General features: G+C 42.9%; 1 protein-coding gene across 1 annotated transcript in view; it reads right to left on the bottom strand.

Moving 5' to 3' along the window:
• AHSG (alpha 2-HS glycoprotein) overlaps positions 1-25,496 on the bottom strand; it is a 28,864-nt gene continuing 3,368 nt past the window's right edge. The window contains 5 exon segments of the mRNA XM_075266699.1: positions 1-258; positions 1,610-1,699; positions 4,315-4,425; positions 23,420-23,586; positions 25,222-25,306. Coding sequence (XP_075122800.1) covers positions 1-258; positions 1,610-1,699; positions 4,315-4,425; positions 23,420-23,586; positions 25,222-25,306 — 711 coding nt within the window.

Genomic DNA, 25,496 nt, shown 5'->3' with positions numbered 1-25,496 from the left:
TTAGAAGTGTATTTTCCTGCCAGGACACAAGGGCAGACTTGGCACATTGGCGGGTACAGGTTGACCAGTAAGTGATCTCTTAACAGCATGACCTGCTTGGGCAGCCAGAAGCTGTAGTTCAGCAGAGTTGGATTCAGATGAAATGGGGCCCATGCTGGGATCATAAAGGTTATGGAGGAAACGAGACTGGAACATATTAGTTTGTGAAGGTGCCACAGGGACCTGCGCTGGTACATGAGCTCGTGCCACTTCACCAGGCTGGAAAAAGAAAGGTTGTTCATTTTGAAAGGTTTTTTTACCACAAATATAGTAAAGACCCAATAAGACCCACAATCTACCATGGAAATACAGAAGTGAAAAACGAGCAAGATGAGGTGAATACATATGGAAAATAGTTTAACCAAGGGTGCATAATATTAAAGGGGTATTCCCATTGCAAGGATCATATTCAGATTTGTAGCTTAAAGAAAATGTGTTAACAACAATGGCCTTTTTTAAACTAAGTTTTTATGAGAAAAATATTTTTTAAGATTTTTTGATGATTTTACTTTTTATTTTCAATCTTTCTATTTAGATTAAAAAAGTACACTTTTCAATAAAATGATTTTTTTTTAAATCTTGAATTTTTCATTTTTTTCAATAAAACCTATTAGTAGCCTTATACTTGCTAATTCTGTAGAGGGTTTTCATTGCAGCAGTTGCCTCATTTACATCACAAACAAGAAAGACAGTGTGACAAAAGAAGTTCACACCTCTACAGATTACACTTATAGTGAGAAATGACTACACGCACTATGACAGTAGATGATGTCACAGCTCTTGCACTAAGTGTGTCTAGAAAACTCTGCCATAGACCTCATTGAGCCGACTCCAGACAATTGTAGCATATAGCCAGAGCCAAGATGGAAGTTCCCATACTCATATACAGAAAATAGAGTACAAAAATATACTACAAAAATAAAAAAAAACAGGTTATAAAAAAGTGGTATATTTCAATACCTGCTTTTAATAAATAAAAACAATTGTCAAAACATTCCTTTTAAGCTAACAAAAATTTTTCCCAATACATGGGTCTGTCTAGGTTGCTCCCTTTGCCAGATACAGCTAAATATCTCTCCCTCCTGGTATAGACCTTTTCTCTGATCAGACTTATTCCCTGCATATAAATTCCCTTCTCTCTCATTTCCTGCATATTGCTTTCAGTTGCTGAACCCTGATTAGGACTACAAAAGTTTCTTCCTTTGTTATCTCGGTTTGTACATTCAATGATAACTGTGCAGTTTACACACTGCTGGACTGAGCTGAAAACCAGCAAGTGGAGGGGGGAGACAGGAGGGCAGCTGAAATCCTGAGATGAGAAAACCCCTTTGAGAGCCAAAGTACTGGGATAAATGATAGTTATACCATGACCAGTAACTGAGGAAAGAGGATATGTATTAGATATTAGATTGATAGGTTATTGTATAGATAGGTTATTGATAGTTACTGATAGACAGGCTATTATATAGGTTGATAGATATTAGAGACCTTGACAGATGGGTAGAGAAGGAAGGAAGGAAGGAAGGATATTGTATTCAGAGTAGTTTAGATAATAAAAACATTTAAGTACCAGAGCTTTAAAGATTGAACATTGCACGACAACTTCTTCATCCAATGCTCCCTGAGTTTTCACAACTGACCCAGAGCAACTTCCAAAATGCTGTGTAGACAAAACAAAACTAGATTACAGGAATGGAATATTATGTAAAGAATTACATTATGGGTTTACAGTGTTCAAATAGTATCTTGCAATACACAAATCTGGTTTTATGTAGAAGAATTATCCATGAGGTCCCTTACCCTACAATGTGTTTACAAGGATTGGTCTACTGAGCTGCCAGAAAGGCATGTGAAGACATAATATTAAAGATATTTATCACCCCCAGGTTACTCATCTATGTGTGGTCAGGTGCTGATATTCAGTAGGCCTCAGCCCAGGTGTGAGAGCTGGGCTGTTTAGTGGGCCGGGGCCTGCACCTCTGGGCAGGTCATTGGAGAAACAGGACGTGTCTGGGTCTGTGCACAAAATTGAAGTCTGGTGAGATCTTACTGCTGTTTAGGTTTTTTGTTTACCTGAGTGGCTGGTAGAAAGCCACTTGGATAGTGAGGGATGTTTTTTTTTTGTATAGTTATCCTTCAGATCAGCAGGTTTGGGGATTGTATTATTTTTGCTGTATTTTATATTGTTTATTTGTCTCAAAATAAACACAAGGGGCAAAACCTGTTTTTCACCAGACAAGGTGTCTCTGCTGCTACCAAGCTAATTCCATATATATATATATATATATATATATATATATATATATATATATATATATATATATATATAAAAAACAGGGTTCTATGTTCAGTGCAATAAAGCATGGGATTTGCGTGCGGATGTCATATTATGGATGACTACCATTTTGCTTACTCCATCATTTACTATACCAAATGTCTACTTACTCGGGTCAATTTGTATTTTTTCATTCGAGAACAGACTAAACACAAATCCCATGATATATTGCACTGAACATAGAACTCTGCAATACACTCCATATTCTTGTATGAAATCAGCCTTATTCATAAATTAATATGATATAACTATGCAAAATCTAAAAAAAAATAATGAAAACTTAAAAAAGATATTTATAAAACACAGATTGGGTCAAATTTACTAAAATAAATGCAAAGAATTTTGGCTTAATTTACAGCAGAAAACCGTCAAACCTGCTGCACGCCTCTTCTACGGTAGATGGTGTTTCAGATGGATGCTGTCTGTGTCAAACAGGGATGTTTAGGGCCCACCAGTGGAATTAATTCTAAAGGCCTATACTACTGCTACTGGCATGCAAACATAAAAAAGTCATGCTACTTTTCTGGCCCCATCACATTTATCTTCATTTACAGCAGATTTGGTATGGAGTTTCTTGTAGGCACACAGACCCTGGAAGATGCGCCTCATATAGTGACGTGTGCACTTTATTATAAATTAGGTGCAAACTCTAGCAGATGCAAAACAGTATTCTTGAGATTGTTGTCTTAGAGCTGATACTAATTACCCCAGTATAATAATACAGTGGTTGGCAAGAATAAAACTATAACCCTCAGCAGGTCCTGAGGATCTGGGCTGCTGGTGGTTGTGGCTCTCAGAGGGTCAGGGAAGAGTAAGGCTCCTTTACTATCTTCCACATGGTATAAAGCCCCCTTTACTTGCACCAACATAGTATAATGCACCCTTTACTGTTCTTCACACAGTATAATGCTCCCTTTACTAGTCCCTTAATACTTCCAAAGTATAGTGCTTCCTTTACAGATCCACATACAGTAATGTCCCTCTTGGCTGACCAACAAATGGTATAGTACCCCCTTTCCTGGTCCCCCACAAGTTATAATGCCTCCCTTACTTATCCCCCATGCAGTATATTCCCCTTTACAGGTCCCAATACATTATCAGTCCCCTTTAGCATTACAGGCCCCCCCCATACAGTGACTAGGTTGCTACATTACTTTCCGATGCAATTACGTCAAGTTTGGCATATGGGGTTCCCTAGAGGCTGAAGACTAAATAGTAAATAGAGGAGGCCACTGTGAGCAGGAGCAGAGACTGGTAAGTTAATAGCAGCTGTTACCAGCTGGAGTAACAGCCTATCAGTAGGGATGGCTGATCCCCTAAAAGTGCATGACTCTGGGAGATTCATTGGTACCTTGTAACAAAAAGGGGCATGACTTTGCAGGAAAAAAGCATAGAGTAATATGCAGCAACATGAACATCATTTGGTCCAAAATTCTGGGCAAAGTAAGACAACCTATACCTGGTGTACAGTTAAACAAAGGGTGAGATGTATTAAGTAAAATTAAACAGAATTCTGCTGTAATTTTCATCAAAAACTAACATGCCTTGTGCCATATCTATTACGTTTTTAGACACTTTTTAAAAACTTTATCAACTTGTATGAGAGAGGGATCAATTTTGCAGAAAATGGGTATGTATTAAGTTTCAACACTGTGCACAAAAAATTTGCCAAAATGTAATTTATTTTCTTGTGTAAACTAAGCCAACTAAAAGGTATAATGTTTAACTTGACTGTCTAATAATGCAACAGATTTATCATCCAGCATATGACACCATGATATATCCGGTGCAGTTTAAGACTGTCTAGTCTAACTTTGCACTGCCTACTATTATTGACTCTCCACAAAAATGTGGTGCTTATTTAGACTGTCTGGTCACACTAAGTTCACACTAAATATTACAATATTAATAGATTTCTCAATACTCTTACAAATACTTACACCCTTAACCCCAATGTCCTCAACACAGGATCGTCCAGAATTGGCCTCATTTAAAGTACAGTTACTTGCTGCAATAACAAACTCAACATGTACTGAACTGCCTGTGCCGGACTGCAAATGAAAAAGAGAAAACAAAGTTAGTGATCTCTTATATTATTCTTAAATAGTTTAAGTTTGGAGCAAGAATGGAACTGCAAACTCTTTCTAATTCATTTAATATGCATCTCCAGGTTGACGTAAAAAAATAATAATAATAATCACATTTTCAGGTAATAGTGAAAAATTACTAAATAGTTAAGGTTTATCTGGTATCATGGTAAGATAATAGATATGACTTTAAACCACCCCATTTTTTCACATAGATGGTCATACACATTAGATTATTGTTGACCAAACCGAACGTTTTCTGCTGGACAAACTGACCACCTAGAGTGAATGGTGATGTTCCGACTACTCCCCGACAGATGGCCAAGGTGAAATTCAAAATCCTCAATACTTTGTTCTCATAGGAGATAAATTGCCACCAAAGGTGTCTAGCAGCTGTTTCTTAGACTCTCCTACTGAGTACCAATAACTCACCCAAGTCATAATGACTAATGAAAGGACTGGCTGTATATATTGTCAACCTTTGCCCCATTTTAACTTCTTCATGTTTGTGTGGCTAAGGAGACATGCTGGAATTGGGACCCCTGTTACTGTATCAGTAGGTATCCTAGCAGTGAGAAGCACAGCAATTATATAGTTATCATATAATGCCTTTGGTGTACATAAATAAACATATGGAATTTTAGTATTAGGGTAGAATATATTTTAAAATATGCATTATTTTAGTTAGAAGGGTCAACCCAAGTTTAAAAGTGATCTCATATTCTAAATTCATAGAGGATCAATTCACCTTGTAAAAATATCACTGTAAATAGTAGTTATAGATAATGAGTAAATAATAATATCTAAAACATGACTTTTAGAGATGAGCGAACAGTGTTCTATCGAACTCATGTTCGATCGGATATTAGGCTGTTCGGCATGTTCGAATCGAATCGAACACCGCGTGGTAAAGTGCGCCATTACTCGATTCCCCTCCCACCTTCCCTGGCGCCTTTTTTGCTCCAATAACAGCGCAGGGTAGGTGGGACAGGAACTACGACACCGGTGACGTTGAAAAAAGTAGGCAAAACCCATTGGCTGCCGAAAACATGTGACCTCTAATTTAAAAGAACAGCGCCGCCCAGCTTCGCGTCATTCTGAGCTTGCAATTCACCGGGGACGGAGGTTTCCGTCCAGTTAGCTAGGGGTTAGATTCTGGGTAGGCAGGGACAGGCTAGATAGGAAGGAGAAGACAACCAACAGCTCTTATAAGAGCTAAATTCCAGGGAGAAGCTTGTCAGTGTAACGTGGCACTGACGGGCTGAATCGCCGCAACCCAGCTTTCCCAGGATCCTGAATGGACTACACTGTCAGTGTATTCCCGTATACCCGATATATACCCCCGATACCCGTTCCAACGGTGTGCCCCCCCACCTTCACCCCAGAAATACCCTGCAAGTCCCCTAGCAATAGAATTGGGGCTATATACACCCACTATTTTTGCTACTGCCATATAGTGCCATTGTCTCACTGGGAATTCAAAGAATATATTGGGCTTACATATAACTTCAATTCCAGGGAGAAGCTTGTCAGTGTAACGTGGCACTGACGGGCTCAATCGCCGCAACCCAGCTTTCCCAGGATCCTGAATGGAACACACTGACAGTGTATTCCCGTATACCCCATATATACACCCCAAATCCCCGTTCCAACGGTGTGCCCCCCCACCTTCACCTCAGAAATACCCTGCAAGTCCCCTAGCAATAGAATTGGGGCTATATACACCCACAATTTTTGCTACTGGTATATAGTGCCATTGTCTGACTGGGAATTCAAAGAATATATGGGGGTTATGTGCACCCACAATTTTTAATACTGGTATACAGTGCCATTGTCTGACTGGGAATTCAAAGAATATATGGGGGTTATGTGCACCCACAATTTTTAATACTGGTATACAGTGCCATTGTCTGACTGGGAATTCAAAGAATATATGGGGGTTACGTGTACCCACAATTTTTGCTACTGCTATACAGTTCCATTGTCTGACTGGGAATTCAAAGAATATATGGGGGTTATGTGCACCCACAATTTTTAATACTGGTATACAGTGCCATTGTCTGACTGGGAATTCAAAGAATATATGGGGGTTATGTGCACCCACAATTTTTACTACTGGTATATAGTGCCATTGTCTGACTGGGAATTCAAAGAATATATGGGGGTTATGTGCACCCACAATTTTTAATACTGGTATACAGTGCCATTGTCTGACTGGGAATTCAAAGAATATATGGGGGTTATGTGCACCCACAATTTTTACTATTGGTATACAGTGCCATTGTCTGACTGGGAATTCAAAGAATATATGGGGGTTATGTGCACCCACAATTTTTACTACTGGTATACAGTGCCATTGTCTGACTGGGAATTCAAAGAATATATGGGGGTTATGTGCACCCACAATTTTTACTACTGGTATATAGTGCCATTGTCTGACTGGGAATTCAAAGAATATATGGGGGTTATGTGCACCCACAATTTTTAATACTGGTATACAGTGCCATTGTCTGACTGGGAATTCAAAGAATATATTGGGAATACAAATACCCTCATTTCTTGCTACTGCCATATAGTGCCAGTGTCTGACTGGGAATTCAAAGAATATATTGGGGTTATGTGCACCCACAATTTTTAATACTGGTATATAGTGCCATTGTCTGACTGGGAATTCAAAGAATATATGGGGGTTATGTGCACCCACAATTTTTACTACTGGTATATAGTGCCATTGTCTGACTGGGAATTCAAAGAATATATGGGGGTTATGTGCACCCACAATTTTTACTACTGGTATACAGTGCCATTGTCTGACTGGGAATTCAAAGAATATATGGGGGTTATGTGCACCCACAATTTTTACTACTGGTATACAGTGCCATTGTCTGACTGGGAATTCAAAGAATATATGGGGGTTACGTGCACCCACAATTTTTGCTACTGCTATACAGTTCCATTGTCTCACTGGGAATTCAAAGAATATATGGGGGTTATGTGCACCCACAATTTTTAATACTGGTATACAGTGCCATTGTCTGACTGGGAATTCAAAGAATATATTGGGAATACAAATACCCTCATTTCTTGCTACTGCCATATAGTGCCAGTGTCTGACTGGGAATTCAAAGAATATATTGGGGTTACGTGCACCCACAATTTTTAATACTGGTATATAGTGCCATTGTCTGACTGGGAATTCAAAGAATATATGGGGGTTATGTGCACCCACAATTTTTAATACTGGTATATAGTGCCATTGTCTGACTGGGAATTCAAAGAATATATGGGGGTTATGTGCACCCACAATTTTTACTACTGGTATATAGTGCCATTGTCTGACTGGGAATTCAAAGAATATATTGGGGTTACGTGCACCCACAATTTTTAATACTGGTATATAGTGCCATTGTCTGACTGGGAATTCAAAGAATATATGGGGGTTATGTGCACCCACAATTTTTAATACTGGTATATAGTGCCATTGTCTGACTGGGAATTCAAAGAATATATGGGGGTTATGTGCACCCACAATTTTTACTACTGGTATATAGTGCCATTGTCTGACTGGGAATTCAAAGAATATATGGGGGTTATGTGCACCCACAATTTTTACTACTGGTATACAGTGCCATTGTCTGACTGGGAATTCAAAGAATATATGGGGGTTATGTGCACCCACAATTTTTACTACTGGTATACAGTGCCATTGTCTGACTGGGAATTCAAAGAATATATGGGGGTTACGTGCACCCACAATTTTTGCTACTGCTATACAGTTCCATTGTCTCACTGGGAATTCAAAGAATATATGGGGGTTATGTGCACCCACAATTTTTAATACTGGTATACAGTGCCATTGTCTGACTGGGAATTCAAAGAATATATGGGGGTTATGTGCACCCACAATTTTTACTACTGGTATATAGTGCCATTGTCTGACTGGGAATTCAAAGAATATATGGGGGTTATGTGCACCCACAATTTTTAATACTGGTATACAGTGCCATTGTCTGACTGGGAATTCAAAGAATATATGGGGGTTATGTGCACCCACAATTTTTAATACTGGTATACAGTGCCATTGTCTGACTGGGAATTCAAAGAATATATGGGGGTTATGTGCACCCACAATTTTTAATACTGGTATACAGTGCCATTGTCTGACTGGGAATTCAAAGAATATATGGGGGTTACGTGCACCCACAATTTTTGCTACTGCTATACAGTTCCATTGTCTGACTGGGAATTCAAAGAATATATGGGGGTTATGTGCACCCACAATTTTTAATACTGGTATACAGTGCCATTGTCTGACTGGGAATTCAAAGAATATATGGGGGTTATGTGCACCCACAATTTTTACTACTGGTATATAGTGCCATTGTCTGACTGGGAATTCAAAGAATATATGGGGGTTATGTGCACCCACAATTTTTAATACTGGTATACAGTGCCATTGTCTGACTGGGAATTCAAAGAATATATGGGGGTTATGTGCACCCACAATTTTTACTACTGGTATACAGTGCCATTGTCTGACTGGGAATTCAAAGAATATATGGGGGTTATGTGCACCCACAATTTTTAATACTGGTATACAGTGCCATTGTCTGACTGGGAATTCAAAGAATATATGGGGGTTATGTGCACCCACAATTTTTAATACTGGTATACAGTGCCATTGTCTGACTGGGAATTCAAAGAATATATGGGGGTTATGTGCACCCACAATTTTTACTACTGGTATATAGTGCCATTGTCTGACTGGGAATTCAAAGAATATATGGGGGTTATGTGCACCCACAATTTTTACTACTGGTATATAGTGCCATTGTCTGACTGGGAATTCAAAGAATATATGGGGGTTATGTGCACCCACAATTTTTACTACTGGTATATAGTGCCATTGTCTGACTGGGAATTCAAAGAATATATGGGGGTTATGTGCACCCACAATTTTTACTACTGGTATATAGTGCCATTGTCTGACTGGGAATTCAAAGAATATATGGGGGTTATGTGCACCCACAATTTTTACTACTGGTATACAGTGCCATTGTCTGACTGGGAATTCAAAGAATATATGGGGGTTATGTGCACCCACAATTTTTAATACTGGTATATAGTGCCATTGTCTGACTGGGAATTCAAAGAATATATGGGGGTTATGTGCACCCACAATTTTTAATACTGGTATACAGTGCCATTGTCTGACTGGGAATTCAAAGAATATATTGGGGTTATGTGCACCCACAATTTTTACTACTGGTATACAGTGCCATTGTCTGACTGGGAATTCAAAGAATATATGGGGGTTACGTGCACCCACAATTTTTGCTACTGCTATACAGTTCCATTGTCTGACTGGGAATTCAAAGAATATATGGGGGTTATGTGCACCCACAATTTTTAATACTGGTATACAGTGCCATTGTCTGACTGGGAATTCAAAGAATATATGGGGGTTATGTGCACCCACAATTTTTACTACTGGTATATAGTGCCATTGTCTGACTGGGAATTCAAAGAATATATGGGGGTTATGTGCACCCACAATTTTTAATACTGGTATACAGTGCCATTGTCTGACTGGGAATTCAAAGAATATATGGGGGTTATGTGCACCCACAATTTTTACTACTGGTATACAGTGCCATTGTCTGACTGGGAATTCAAAGAATATATGGGGGTTATGTGCACCCACAATTTTTAATACTGGTATACAGTGCCATTGTCTGACTAGGAATTCAAAGAATATATGGGGGTTATGTGCACCCACAATTTTTAATACTGGTATACAGTGCCATTGTCTGACTGGGAATTCAAAGAATATATGGGGGTTATGTGCACCCACAATTTTTACTACTGGTATATAGTGCCATTGTCTGACTGGGAATTCAAAGAATATATGGGGGTTATGTGCACCCACAATTTTTACTACTGGTATACAGTGCCATTGTCTGACTGGGAATTCAAAGAATATATGGGGGTTATGTGCACCCACAATTTTTAATACTGGTATATAGTGCCATTGTCTGACTGGGAATTCAAAGAATATATGGGGGTTATGTGCACCCACAATTTTTACTACTGGTATACAGTGCCATTGTCTGACTGGGAATTCAAAGAATATATGGGGGTTATGTGCACCCACAATTTTTAATACTGGTATATAGTGCCATTGTCTGACTGGGAATTCAAAGAATATATGGGGGTTATGTGCACCCACAATTTTTAATACTGGTATACAGTGCCATTGTCTGACTGGGAATTCAAAGAATATATGGGGGTTACGTGCACCCACAATTTTTGCTACTGCTATACAGTTCCATTGTCTGACTGGGAATTCAAAGAATATATGGGGGTTATGTGCACCCACAATTTTTACTACTGGTATACAGTGCCATTGTCTGACTGGGAATTCAAAGAATATATGGGGGTTATGTGCACCCACAATTTTTAATACTGGTATATAGTGCCATTGTCTGACTGGGAATTCAAAGAATATATGGGGGTTATGTGCACCCACAATTTTTACTACTGGTATACAGTGCCATTGTCTGACTGGGAATTCAAAGAATATATGGGGGTTATGTGCACCCACAATTTTTAATACTGGTATATAGTGCCATTGTCTGACTGGGAATTCAAAGAATATATGGGGGTTATGTGCACCCACAATTTTTAATACTGGTATACAGTGCCATTGTCTGACTGGGAATTCAAAGAATATATGGGGGTTACGTGCACCCACAATTTTTGCTACTGCTATACAGTTCCATTGTCTGACTGGGAATTCAAAGAATATATGGGGGTTATGTGCACCCACAATTTTTAATACTGGTATACAGTGCCATTGTCTGACTGGGAATTCAAAGAATATATGGGGGTTATGTGCACCCACAATTTTTACTACTGGTATACAGTGCCATTGTCTGACTGGGAATTCAAAGAATATATGGGGGTTACGTGCACCCACAATTTTTGCTACTGGTATACAGTGCCATTGTCTCACTGGGAATTCCACAAATAATTTGGGGATTCATTCACCCTACATCTCAGGCTCTTGCCATATTCACCCAGGTTGTCAGTGCTGCACCAGCTCGTTCCCAGACAGCTCGGCCCGAAAAACACGTTACCTATATAGAGGATTTGGACAATGAAGACAACATGTTCTAAATCTAATGTCTGCACCTTCTCCAGAATTAAAATAAAGGCAGCGTTTAACTTTCAAATAGCACTGCACAAAGGAAGAGCTTATCAGCTTGTCTCATGACATGCTACTGAAAAGTTTCATTTGTGTATCTTAATGTAAATATAGTTGTATAAGCTTTTTGGGTTTTAGGCACTGCCAAGTTATTTATTACCACCCGCTCCCTTATAATGATGATGACGCCAAAGTCACTGTGGGTGTTCAGAGCTCACAGCTTTGGGTGACATTTGTCTTGCTCTCTGTCGGTACCAGCTGTCTTTTTGGATACCGTAAAGTTATGTTGACTTTATTAACAGCTATAGAAGCTTTAGCCAGGTTGTGACGGTGTGTAACCCTAACAACACTAAGTGGGATACACATTAATAGTCAGTCTATGTACGCTAAACGTATCACTGAAGTAATTTTTTTTCCCTCTCCCCTAATATAAGAAAGGAACAGACATTAGACCTAGACCGGGGTTCGAGGCTTGAAAAAATCCAGTATTATTTGTTCTTCATGATGTGAAATATGTGTTGAAAAGCAACCCAAGATGAAGTCAGCCATGTGTGCCAGTGTGTTACTTGGCATGCCTTTGCTGGCCCCAACTGTAAGGGTCACTCTCCATTTCCTCCATTTTCCACTCCCCTTCACACCATTTGTGGTGAAGCAATGGGATGCACTGAAGTGCACCCTCTAGCCTCGTGTGGGATAGGGACATCAGATGCCACTCCAACCCCCTCGTCTTCCTCCGCCAGCCAACGGTGCGAAGATGAGAGGAGTGTGCTCTGAATGTTTTCTGCCTAGCAGAGGCTAGTTCTCACTTACGAAAATGGCCCCACTTTGACCTGTATATCAGGCACAATGGTGTAGGTTTCAAAGAAACATGGCACCAACAAGTTGGAAAACGTGGGCCATGCGTGGACCGTGTTTGAGTCTGGCAAGCTCCAGATCTGCTACCAGGTTCCAGCCATTATCACAGGCGCAAAAATGCCAGGCCCCAGGTGTAGCAGGGAAAAAAAATGCCATCTCAGCCAGGATGGCATCCCTGACCTCGGAGGCACTGTGCTGTCTGTCCCCCAAGCTGATCAGTTTCAGCACGGCCTGCTGACATCTCCCCATGCCAGTGTTACAGTGTTTTCCGCTAGTAGCTGGGGTGGAGGTTGCAGCTTCGTAGGGTTTCAGTCTACTCCTGCCATGAATTTTGGCCTGGGAGAGGAGATAGGCCACCCCAGTTTGCACCCGGGGAACAGACTCCACCACATTCACCCTGCCTGTCATTAAAGATAAGCACTGCAGCATCCCTGACCACAGGCGCTTGTCCATGTGTCGGTGGTCAAGTGGACCTTGCAGCAAAGCGCAGAGCTCTGGGCCCGACTGATGTTATGGGACACATGCAGGCGCAAGGCAGAGACAGCACACCAAGAGAAGTAGTAACGGCTAGGCCCAGCATAGGGAGGTGCCCCAGCTGCCATCTGCTGACGGAAGGCCTGGGTCTCCAGAAGCATAAACAAACACCAACATCTCCAGGGCCAGCAGTTTATCGATGAGGCTGTTACAGGCTTGGGCATGGGGGTGGGTTGTATTGTACTTCTGCCTGCAATGAAAAGCTTGGGAAATGTGGAGTGGCTGGGAAGAGGCGCATGATGGTGCAGGCCAAAAGGGCGCATGAGGGTGAACTCCCCAATGTGTCAGAGATAGGTGTGTAGGTGTCCTTGCATCATATACTTGCACCATATTTGGCTTTGGAAGTTAATTTTGTGCCAAAAAGTGGTTAAGACAGCGATCCCTCAGCTACTCCCGTTACACTGTCTATTGAAGTTACCATCTGTGGAAGTGGACCACCATTTCTAAGATCCCAAAGGAAGCAGGCAAGAGATGTGCAGTTCAGAAAAAAAGATGAGAAAATAAGTTTAGGCTGTAGAGCACAGAGGGATCGGAGAGGACAGAGCTGGTGTCGGCCAGGTATTCCCACAACATGCGCCTATACTTGTCCCTCCTGGTGACACTAGGCCCCTGAGTGGCAGTAATTTGTCCAGGGGGGCCATTAACGTGTTCCAGACCTAGGAATAAGTCTTCCAACAGGGTAGAGTTTTGCATGCCTTTGCTTCTACCCACTGTTTTTGCTGCTTAGCTTCCCTCCACATCTACTCTGCTTTCACCCCTAAACATCACCCCAGTTTATGCCTTTGCTTCTACCCAGGTTTTTTGTTGATTTAGCTTCCCTCTACATCTACACTGCTTTAGCCCCTAGACATCACCCCTGTCCATGTGGGGTCGGTGGCCTCGTCATCCACCAACTCCTCTTCCAATTGCGCACTGCCCCCTTACTGCAAACCGCACATGACCACAGCTTGCCTTGATGGCAACTGTGTCTCATGATCCCCACTTAGGTCCAGACAAGTCGGTGGCGGGTCCAAAACCCCAAAATTGGAAGGAAATGGCAGATGCTGCAGTATTTCTAACACCTGTTCCTGGTGCTCGGGCCTGGTCTGTGTTGTACCCTGCACCCTGCTTAACGCATCTGCCATATCCGAAGTTGTGCTGAGCGCATGCTAATGTTTCGTGTCCAGTGCAATGGATGGGATGGGATTTCACATAAGTCTGCCACCCATGGCCACTCATGGTTGAGCAACTGAGGGAGTTGACTTTGATGAACCCGAGGGTTTTGGAGTTGGAACTACATCAAAGGTCTGTGCTGCTCACACACTCTGCTCAACACATGATATGTTTAGTGCCAGCAGTGTGGAGACGTCGCACAACAGCCGTTGTTCCAGCAGGTACAGGCGTTGTAGGAGTGCATAGAGGCTAGCAGCGGCAACTATACACTTTAAAAACTATCCGCACAAGCACCACACTTTCACCAGTAGCTCAGGAACATTGGGGTACCTTTTTCAAAAGATTAGCAGCAATGAGTTAAAAACGTGGCCCAGGCATGGAATATGTTGCAGGCTGCCAAGCTACAGAGCCAATCCCAGGTTACGGCCATTATCACACATGACAACATGCCTGGGCCCAGGTGCAGTGGCAAAAACCACATTGCCGTCTCATCGAGGATGGCATGACTCACTTTGTAGGCAGTGTGCTGTCTGGCCCCCAAGCTGATGAGCTTCAGCACGGCCCGCTGACGTCTCCCCACACCAGTGTTGCAGCGTTTCCAGCTCGTAGCTGGGGTCAATTTAACAGCGGAGGAGGGTGGTGTTTCAGCCCTCCTCCCAGGAATGTTGTGTGGGGAGACAAGTCAGGCCACCACATTTTGCGACCCGGTCCACGCCTCAACTACATTCAACCACTGTGCCCAAATTGAAAGTTAGCGTCCCTGTCCGCATGCACTTGTCCATTCGTAACTGGTCACATGGAACTTTAGGGCTAAGCGCTGAATTTAGGGACCGCCTCATGTTTGGGGGAAAGTGCTGGTGTGGACGGCACAGTGCGGTGGCGCAGTAGACACTCTGCCCAAAAAGGGCAGAGTGTCCCCCAGCCGGGATTCCAACATCTCCTGGGCCAGATTTCTTGAGATGAGGCCGTTGAAGCCTTGGGCATGTGGGTGGGTTGCGCTGTACTTTAGCATGAAATGAAAGGCTTGGGAGATGGGGAGTTGCTGGGAAGAGGCGCATGATGGCGCGGGCAAAAGGAGAAATGGCAGGAAAAGGTGAGGATAAGGGTGAACTCCCCAAAGTGTCAGAGGCAGATGTGGAGGTGTCCTGGCTCCTGGTCTGGACTGCAGCGCCAGCCCTGTCAACAGTGGAAGAGGCAGTGGCCGCCAGGCCAAACGACGATTATCCTGCGCTTGCTCTCACCCACTGAGCCCAGGGGCAGCGGGGATAAACAAATTGCCACCTCATCCAGGATGGCATCCCTGACCTCAGAGGCAATGTGCTGTCCGTCTCCCAAGCTGATGAGCTTCAGCCCAGCCTGCTGACGTCTCCCCACACCAGTGTTGCAGCGTTTTCAGCTCGTAGCTGGGGTCAATCTAACAGCGGAGGAGGAGGAGGGTGGTGTTTCAGCCCTCCTCCCAGGAATGTTTTGTGGGGAAACAAGTCAGGAAAATTCTTGAAACGGGAGAGTTTTGCATCTTTGCCCTTGCTGCCTATGGACATCCCTTTGCCTCTAGCCACCATTTTCCCTGCTTTGCTTGCCTCCACATCCACACTGCTTTTGCCCCTAGACATCACCCCAGTCCATGCCTTAGCTTGTACCCCCAGTTTTTCCTGCTTAGCTTGCCTCCACATCCACACTGCTTTTGCCCCTAGACATCACCCCAGTCCATGCCTTAGCTTGTACCCCCAGTTTTTCCTGCTTAGCTTGCCTCCACATCCACACTGCTTTTGCCCCTAGACATCATCCCTATCCATGCCTCTTCCCCTAGCCATAACTCTGCCACCCCTGGAAACTCATGGTGCAGAAACTTTGGTTGCTGACTTTGAGGAACCCTTGGGTTTTGTAGATGGAACTCCATCAAAGGTCTGTGCAGCTCACACACCCTGCTCAAGATATGGTATTGTAGGGTTTCAGCGTGTGTGAATGACGGACAACAGCCTGTGTTTGGACAGATGTAGGCCTTGCTAGAGTGTTTTTAGGCTAGCAGCGACTCCTGTGCACTTGCAAAAGTGGGCGCACAAGCGCCGCATTTTCAACAGTAGCTTCGGTACATTTGGGTATGTTTTTAAAAAACTTTGCACCACTAGGTTAGACGTGGGCCAAACATGGAACGTGTTGGAGGCTGGCAAGCTCCAGAGCCGCTACCAGGTTCCAGCCATTATCACAGGCGTAAAAATGCCAGGCCCCAGGTGTAGCAGGGAAAAAAAAATGCCATCTCAGCCAGGATGGCATCCCTGACCTCGGAGGCACTGTGCTGTCTGTCCCCCAAGCTGATGAGCTTCAGCACCGCCTGCTGACGTCTCCCCACACCAGTGTTTTAGCGTTTGCCGCTAGTAGCTGTGGTGGAGGTTGCAGCGTCGTAGGGTTTCAGTCTACTCCTGCCATGAATTTTGGCCTGGGAGAGGAGATAGGCCACCCCAGTTTGCACCCGGGGAACAGACTCCACCACATTCACCCTGCCTGTCATTAAAGATAAGCACTGCAGCATCCCTGACCACAGGCGCTTGTCCAAGTGTTGGTGGTCAAGTGGACCTTGCAGCAAAGCGCGGAACTAAGGGCCCACCTGATGTTGAGTGACACGTGCTGGTGCAAGGCGGGGACGCCACACCGGGAGAAGTTGAGACGGCTAGGGACGGCATAGTGAGGTGCCACAGTTGCCATCAGGTCCGGGAAGGCGGGAGTTTCAACAAGCCGGAACGCCAACCTCTCCTGGGCCAGCAGTTTAGCGATGTTGGCGTTCTAGGCTTGCGTGGGTGGGTGGTTAGCGGTGTATTTCTGCCGGCGCTCCAATGTCTGAGAGATGGTGGGTTGTTGTAAAGAAGCGCCTGATGGTGCCTTTGATGGTGCAGGAGAAGGAGATAAGACAGAAACAGGGGAGGATGAGGGAGAAGTCAACAAAGTGGCGGAGGCAGATGAAGTGATGTCCTGGCTCGTCCTCTGGAGTGCATCGCCAGCACTGTGAGCAGAGGCAGTGGCATGAACGGCGGGCGACGTTTGTCCTGCCGTTGCTGCCTGCCACTGATTCCATTGCTTGGATTCCAAATGACGGTGCATTGAAGTGGTGGACAGGTTGCTCTTCTCAGGGCCCCTACTCGATTTCGAGAGGCAAATTGTGTAGACGACACTATATCTGTCCTCGGCGCATTCCTTGAAAAAACTCTACACCTTCAAGAAACGTGCCCTCGATGGGGGAGTTTTTCTGGGCTGGGTACAAAAGGGAACATCTTCGGACATTCCGGGTCTGGCCTGGCTTCGGCAAAGCAGCTGACCTCTGCCTCTGGACATGTCTCTGCCTCTAGCTACCCTTTTTGGTGCTGCACCTGCCTCAACATCCACACTACTTTCCCAGCTTGACATCTGCCTTGTCCAGGTGGGGTCGGTGTCCTCGTCGTCCACCACCTCCTCTTCCAACTCCTGTCTCGCCTCCTCCTCCTGCACAATGCGCATGTCAACTGGCTGCCCTGACAGCAACTGCGTCTCATCGTCGTCGATGAGGGTGGGTTGCTGGTCATCCGCCACCAAATCGACCGGAGATGGAATGGAGGAGACTCTAGTGTTTGAGCATCTGGACACAGATACTCGTCTGTTAGGTCCGTGGAATCGCGAAATGGAGGGGCAGGTTGCGGTACAGTCAAAGGAAGGGAGAACAGCTCTGGGGAGCAGGGACAGTTGGGGTTATTGTTCTGGGAAGATTGGGAATTTTGGGTGGAAGGAGGACAAGACTGTTGGGTAAGAGGAGGTAGAGGCTGACTGGCTGGTGGACAATGTGCTTTAAGCGTTATCTGACAGCCATTGCAAGATCTGTTCCTGGTTCTCGGGCCTACTAATCTTTGTACCATTCAGCCTAGTTAATGTGGAACTTTTGTGCAAAGCGCAGAACTTAGGGCCCGCCTGATGTTAAGGGACACACGCTGGTACAAGGCTCAACTCACCCTAAGTGCCAAAAACACTGCTGATGCAAGGCTCTACTCATGCCAAGGGCCTCAATCTCTGCTGGTAGCTCAGCTTAAGGTCATGTAACTTTGTTTGGAAGGGCTCATGTTAAGGGCTAGAAAAGTGAATTTTGGAAGGTCTTACCACATCACACACACACACACACACACACACACACACACACACACACACTCAAAATGACAGTTAAGGGTGAGGGCTTTTGGAATTCCCATTGCCTATTCCATTTGTGGTTGTCATGGGGAACGTGATTTAAAGGGGTGGTTGTTACTGTTTGTTGAGCTTAAATTGGGGTTTGTGTCCATCCATTTGGGGAGTAAAGAAGGTTTCCAGGTATTTTCCCACTTTGATAGAGGTTTTTTTGAATGTGGAAAGTGTGTAGTTGTTAGGCAGTGATGTTGGGGTAATAGAGGGTCTTTGGTGTGTTAGATGCCCCCAGACATGCTTCCCCTGCTGTCCCAGTGTCATTCCAGAGGTGTTGGCATCATTTCCTGGGGTGTCATAGTGGACTTGGTGACCCTCCAGACACGGATTTGGGTTTCCCCCTTAACGAGTATCTGTTCCCCATAGACTATAATGGGGTTCGAAACCCGTTCGAACACACGAACATTGAGCGGCTGTTCGAATCGAATTTCGAACCTCGAACATTTTAGTGTTCGCTCATCTCTAATGACTTTCCATCTATATAACAAATAGAATAAAGGACAACGTTCAGCCTCCATGTTTAAAATGATTGATTTCAAGGGTTAATCCCACAGGATTCTGCCAAGGGACCTGTAATCCGCCTAGTCCCACAAGCTTCCAGAGACATACGAGAGATATGAGACATACGTATATACCAGGGTCGCTTCTCAGTGCTGGCTAAAGGAAATTAGTTACTGTAAATGTCTCAAATATCTAACTCTAGGTTCACACTTGCACTTGGCTTTTTATTCTTCGGGTCTGCTGGGGCACCCAAAAAATGGAAACCAAATCCGACTAAAAAGTGGTTATCTGTGGAAAACTGTGATTCTACCCAAAAAATATAGAGATTGCAGGATTTTCCCTCCACATTTTCCAAGTGGATTCGGGGACAGAATCCCCAAATGGAAACCAACTGTTGGTGTGACCCTAGCCAAATTCCTGTGTAAGGAAAAATATATCTTTGTACCGTATTAGCCAGTGGCTATAAAATATAAAGATTGAGAGTCTTCAGTAGCTGATACCTTTTTAAAGGGGCTCTATCAGCAAAATCATGCTGCTAGAGCCCCATATATGCGTGCATAGCCTTTAAAAAGGCTATTCAGGCACCATAAATGTTATATTAAACTACCCTTCCCCCCCCCCCCCGTTTTAAAATAATAACCTAAAAAAGAATGTGCTCTACTTACGGATCGTGCACGCTGGGCGGGCATTCAGGGTGTGTCTTCATCTTCATCCCCACCTCTTCTTCCTCGATGTCCTCTGGTCACAACTTCTTCCAGCGCTCGTGGACACTGATGTTAAAAAACGGCCTGGGCGCATGCGCAGTAGCACGCGGCTTCTACTACGACTACTGCGCATGCGCCCAGGCTATCACTGTCCGTTCGTGAGCGCTGGAGGAAGACGGGACCGGAGGACATCGGAGGAAGAAGAGGCGTGGATGAAGATGAAGACACACCCTGAATGCCCACCCAGGGTGCACGTTCGGTAAGTAGAGCATATTCTTTTTTAGGTTATTATTTTAAAACTGGGGGGTAGTGTAATATAACTTTTACGGTGCCTGAATAGCCTTTTTAAAGGCTATGTACGCATATGTGGGGCTCTAGCAGCGTGATTTTGCTGATAGAGCCCCTTTAATGTCTAACAAAAATGATGACAGATTGCAAGTTTTCGATACTACTATTATCAGGCATGGTATGACACAATTTGTGAAGGCATGTATATTTATACACAAAAATGACAAAGGAATTCCTGTGCGTCTCATAGAGGTAATATGGAGATTGGAGCCATATTCAAGCACTTAAAACCTGCTGGTAGGAGCTGGAACTTTCACATTCATCCAGGCTAGATTAAAAGTTAAGCTTCATTTATTACCATTTACAAATTACCTATACCTATGAATTCCCCAAATAGCAGTCACTCTCGTCCCCTATCTTGTGGGGGTCTGACTTCTGGGACCTCCACTAATGAGGAAAATTGGGTTTCCATTACCCCATCTGAAAGGAGTGTTAAGACACACAGGTGTGTTACTGTTCCATTCATTCTATGGGACAGTACATGACGTGGCAACAATCCTCCACTTTCTGCTGCTCCATTTGAAATAGAAAAACGAGACCCTTGTTCTCCAGATACCTGGGAATCCTAGACGTCGGGATCGAGACGTTATCCCCATCCCATATATATATATATATATATATATATATATATATATATATATATATATATATACAATTTAATTCTATTACATAAAAGTCTTAGTAAACATTACACATTATACTAAGGTTTTTAAAGGTGACTATTCCAAATGTGCTACTGAGCTGGGATTTTAGGTTTACACAAGTACAAGTCTTTGTCAGTACAAAGTTTTTAGGACATAGAACAGAAAACTCAGATCCCGTTGACAAATGGCAACAGAAGCAAATGCAGTTCTTAAAAGTAAAACACTTTCACTAAAGTATATTACTATTGTTATGTCCATTATCTTTTCAGTATCTGATTTTTTTATAACCTATAATCCCAGTTGGTTATATTTACCATTTGTCCTAAAATGGGTAACTTGGAAATAATTTTATTACAAGAATATACTGCCACAGACTATACTACAAAATGTGGAGTCTGCATTGCATAAACTACTTACTGTAAGTTCTGGAAGTCTAAGCACAGATAGCCGCAACATTGGCAAGAAGGTATCTTTGACTTGTGATACAATGGCCAAAAGTTTAGCAACAGATAATCTTATTTGTTCATACATGGTACTGCAGTCTGCAGATGACTCCATGTCATTTTTCTAGTTCATATTACTGGACAAACACAAAAGGGTGTCCTCACTGAATCTAAAACGTAACTTTTATTTGGTTATACTAAAATATTGACGTCAAAACTTAAAAATAACAGAGTGGTAACATTCCATGACTGATACTTTCACCACTACCAGTCATTACTTCACAATCAACACTTCAAACAATTAGGGGAAATATATTCTTCAATTACCCTTGACAAACTAGTCCTCTGAATGTCTAGAAACCCCCAGTTTATTCAGTTGCTGTGAATCAGACCTGCAAGGTCCAAGGTATTGCTATGCACCGTTAGCTCTTCTCATGCTCAGGTTGGAAATACAGGACCAATATAACCTCACCCTGCCCAACAATATGTTACAAACAGGTCAGATACCGCATCTAATTCTCACAAGAGTGCAGATACAAACTAGCTTGGCTCTACATATGTTGTTAGAGAACCTAGATTACTGGTGCACTGGTACTGGCATCTGACCTATAATAGTCACACCGGGAAAGTAAGTTGTGCAGGCAATTCTGTCTCAAGATAAAGGGGACGATACATTCATCTCGAATAGACCCCCTTAATTTTCGCACTCACATCTCCCCGCCCTGTACTTGCCCACACTCTCCTAAGCCACAACAAGCCCCACCTTCTCCCAGCATCAGTAACTCTAGCCTAGGGAGGCGGGGGCACGTACGGCGCTCTGCCAGCGTGTGAATGACAGAGGAGAAAATAGAGAACAATGGCCGGGAGCTCCGGGGAGCAGCAGCTGTTCTGTGCAGGTAACAGCAGGGGGACTAAGAAGCCGGCGGATTTTTTAAAAACTACACAGCGTGGAGTCCAAAAATTGAAACTTTCAATTTTTGGACTCCACGCTGTATAGCGAATAAGATCATTTTTAAAATCTGATTTTCGATGATTAAAAAATCCCATTGACTTGCATTAAGATCGGAATTGGGATCGGGATTGGGTTTGGACGGAAAATGATCGGAAATCAGATTTTAAAAATGATCGTGAATTCTCAAGATCGGCTCAACCCTATTGTCTAGATCTCTGCTTGCTGTCATTCATTCTGCTTACTCCCAGTGGATAACAATCAGTTCATGGTCATGTAATGTACAGTCCATGGTCATGTGAGGATGCACAGCTTGTTACAGGACAGAGCTTTCAGTACTATGCTGTGATTGTAATGAGGCATGCTCCTGTGTGTATATCACATGACTATGGACTGTCCATCACGTAACCATGGAGTGATTTTCATCCACTGGAAGAAAACAATGAATCATAGCAAGCAGAGATCTAGAAAACCAAGAATTCATACAGAAACTTTTGGAAAATTGTATAACTTTTCGGTGTACTATTACCTTTATTTGCTGAAACTGGACAACCCATTTAAGTAACAGTTGAATTTAAGGCCTAGCTCCTAAGATCGGAGGCCATAGGCCATGGTTATGAACAGTACACTTGCACTATTGTGAGGGTTACACTGCTGCTGCCAAAGAACCTGTGCTTGTGTGATCCAAGATATTCAATTCTGAGAAAAAAAAATGGCATCTTTACTTAAGGGGAGGCTTGTCTTCTCAAGCTATCCAAGCTGATGATGTACCAAGCTGTTTGGTACTACTACAAGCAATCTTCCTTCCAAGTTGTCCTCCAGGCTGGTCAAACTCAACAACAGCAAGAAACTGGCACTTAAATAGGCAGCTATTCCTGCCCTGGGTAACCTGGGCAATGGCTGACATCAGGGATTCACATCACAGGAAAACAATAGACAAGTTTTCTCATGATACAACTAACAGGCAGGTGATAAAACCCCCAAAACATACTCATCTGTCCCCGATGCTCCAGTGTCTCCTAATGTTGCTTAGTCCACAGAACGCTGGTGCTCCTTCCGGCAGAAGTCCTCGCCACGGATGACCACTGAGGCCAATCTGCAGCCCTAAGGACATCACTTGCATACATCACCTGTGGTGTCCCGTGTCCTTTCCTAAGGCTGCAGATTGGCCTGGGAGCAGCATGACTGGACTGCCATGGAGCACAGGGGACAGGTGAGTATGTTTTTTTTTTTTTTTTTAAATTTCACTGTCCTCCTTGCCAAAATGGTTTATTCTATGCAACTCCTTTACATATTCCTATGTGAATAACTGTTTAAGCTATGTGTACATACTATCTTACACCAGGTACTTTGTGGTACTTTTTTTGGCCTTGAACACATACAAAAGTATATGAAACATCAATCATTTATCCAAACATTTTTACCTGGATTCTTCCTCGGCCAATTTCATGGAGTACATAAAATGTCGAGTTGTTCTCAACATTCATTTTGTGAAGCGAAACATCAACCGCATGAACAACTTGGGTATCGTTAAGAGGTGCCAGCCATGTGTTGCAGGTAGGACAGAATCTGCGGATATTTTCTACTGAATCTAAAGAAAGATGGACAAATCATTGTAACATCATAGTAAACGTAAAATATGTATGACAATGAATGGAAATGGAAAAGTAATGTGGCAATTCTTTCCTCCCTGTAACTAGAAAATCCTGTATTTTATTTCACACAGAAGAACCTTATTATGAGGCTCATTTTGATAAGATTACTCATGGAATGTACAATCAATAAACTCGATTTATTAACATTTAACCAATATTTTCAAAAATGACATTCTCCCCTTTACATGAACATGGTTTATAGTACTATTTATTTCTTTGCCTAATTTACAAGTGTGAACTTAGATATATCATTGTACGTTGAGTGAGTTTTTGTATAAATTACTTTCAGAAACTTTTTTTTTTAATGAAAAAACATTCCAGTGGTTTAATTATTTTGTAACCTATTAGTACTGGTTATAGTGATATCGAAAGCAGGGTAAATTCACTCACCTAGCAATCTCGTCTTCATATACAGACACTGAACAAGTGCCTGGTCAGGTCATGCGATGCTGAGCATCCAGAAATCTCTCTTTTTCATTTACATCCAGGCTCTCTAAGGCCGGGGCCCCACAGGTCGGAAACGCAACGATTTGACAGCGGCGGAAATGCCGCGGGAAAAATCGCAGCGTTTTACATTAAGTGCAAAATGGATGGGATTATAGTGAGTCCCATGCCCACTTTGCGGTAAAAACCGGTGGACTTTGGATTTGGAAATTGCAGCATGTCAATTTTATCTATGGAAAAGCCAGAGTTTCCCCATAGATATAATTGTAACAGAAACTCCGCGGAGGAAAACTCTGCAAACTTTCCGTCTAAAGCGCTGAGTGAAGAACCGCAATACGTTCCTGCCAAGGTTTTTTTCGCAGCGCTTTATTGCTGCAGGTCGTCCAATGGGGCCTTAGCCTAAGACTTACAGTATAAACGACAACTGGCCAGTGTGTGAATTGAATTACATAACAAGACAGGGGACCTATTCGACAGCCATCTAAAATGATCAGGACTCCGGGTGTTTTACTGTGAGTTCTCAGGATATGTGAGAATCTAAAATGCCACACAACACTGATTTCATAAAAGGATGGAAAATTAGGGAGCAAGTAAAATACAATAAAAAAGAATATAAGCAACCTTAATGCAAGCCTGGGGTGGACCCAATTTTTAGCTAACTGACATCCCAGGTATACAGGCAAATGACAGATTATGGGAATCCAAGCAGATGTCTGGGCAATTGGTTGGTTGGCATAGCATATTCTCAACATTTGTAATGTTTCCACCAGCCCCCATAATATATAGAACTTTCCAGAAGCTGCATGTACAACTTCATCTTTAATTCTCATCAGCACTTACAAGTATGATATCTCAGTATTAAACCTGGTCACATACACTCTAGAAAAAAGTATCTAACTAACACAGTACAGGATATTTATTTCCAAACTGATGGAAATAAGCGCAGATAACTGAAAGCGCAATGTATGGCATTTTGTGGCAAGAATTCTTAAGATATGCCATCTTGGTGACACAGTCGGAACACAATGTCACTCAACGTACTAAAAAAAATTTTTATACATAGCCTATTGATCCTCTGATATTACAATAAATTATGTTAACCAGATTAAATCATAAAAACAAATTACCCAGTTCAGATTTGCACTTGAAACTTATAATTGTAAAGTTGCCATTTTGCTTTCGGATTTTACCATCACAGTCGCCTTCCACTGCCTGTAGATAAAAAGGGACAAAGCTAGTAAAGGAAGTAATGTATATAGTAGTAGCCGTATACAGAAGACAGAGGGCGGTGTCAGCAAACTATGATGGCCTGTGTCTGCAGTACATAGAGGGAGAACAGATGTTCCTATAGGGTTATTACATGACTATAAAAGACATTATACAGGTACTGACTATAGTAGGG

Source organism: Leptodactylus fuscus, chromosome 3 (genome assembly GCF_031893055.1).
Source record: "Leptodactylus fuscus isolate aLepFus1 chromosome 3, aLepFus1.hap2, whole genome shotgun sequence".
In the NCBI taxonomy this organism is placed as follows: Eukaryota; Metazoa; Chordata; class Amphibia; order Anura; family Leptodactylidae; genus Leptodactylus; species Leptodactylus fuscus.
Note: the sequence above shows the minus strand (reverse complement) of the source record. Positions and strands in the feature narration are given on the sequence as shown.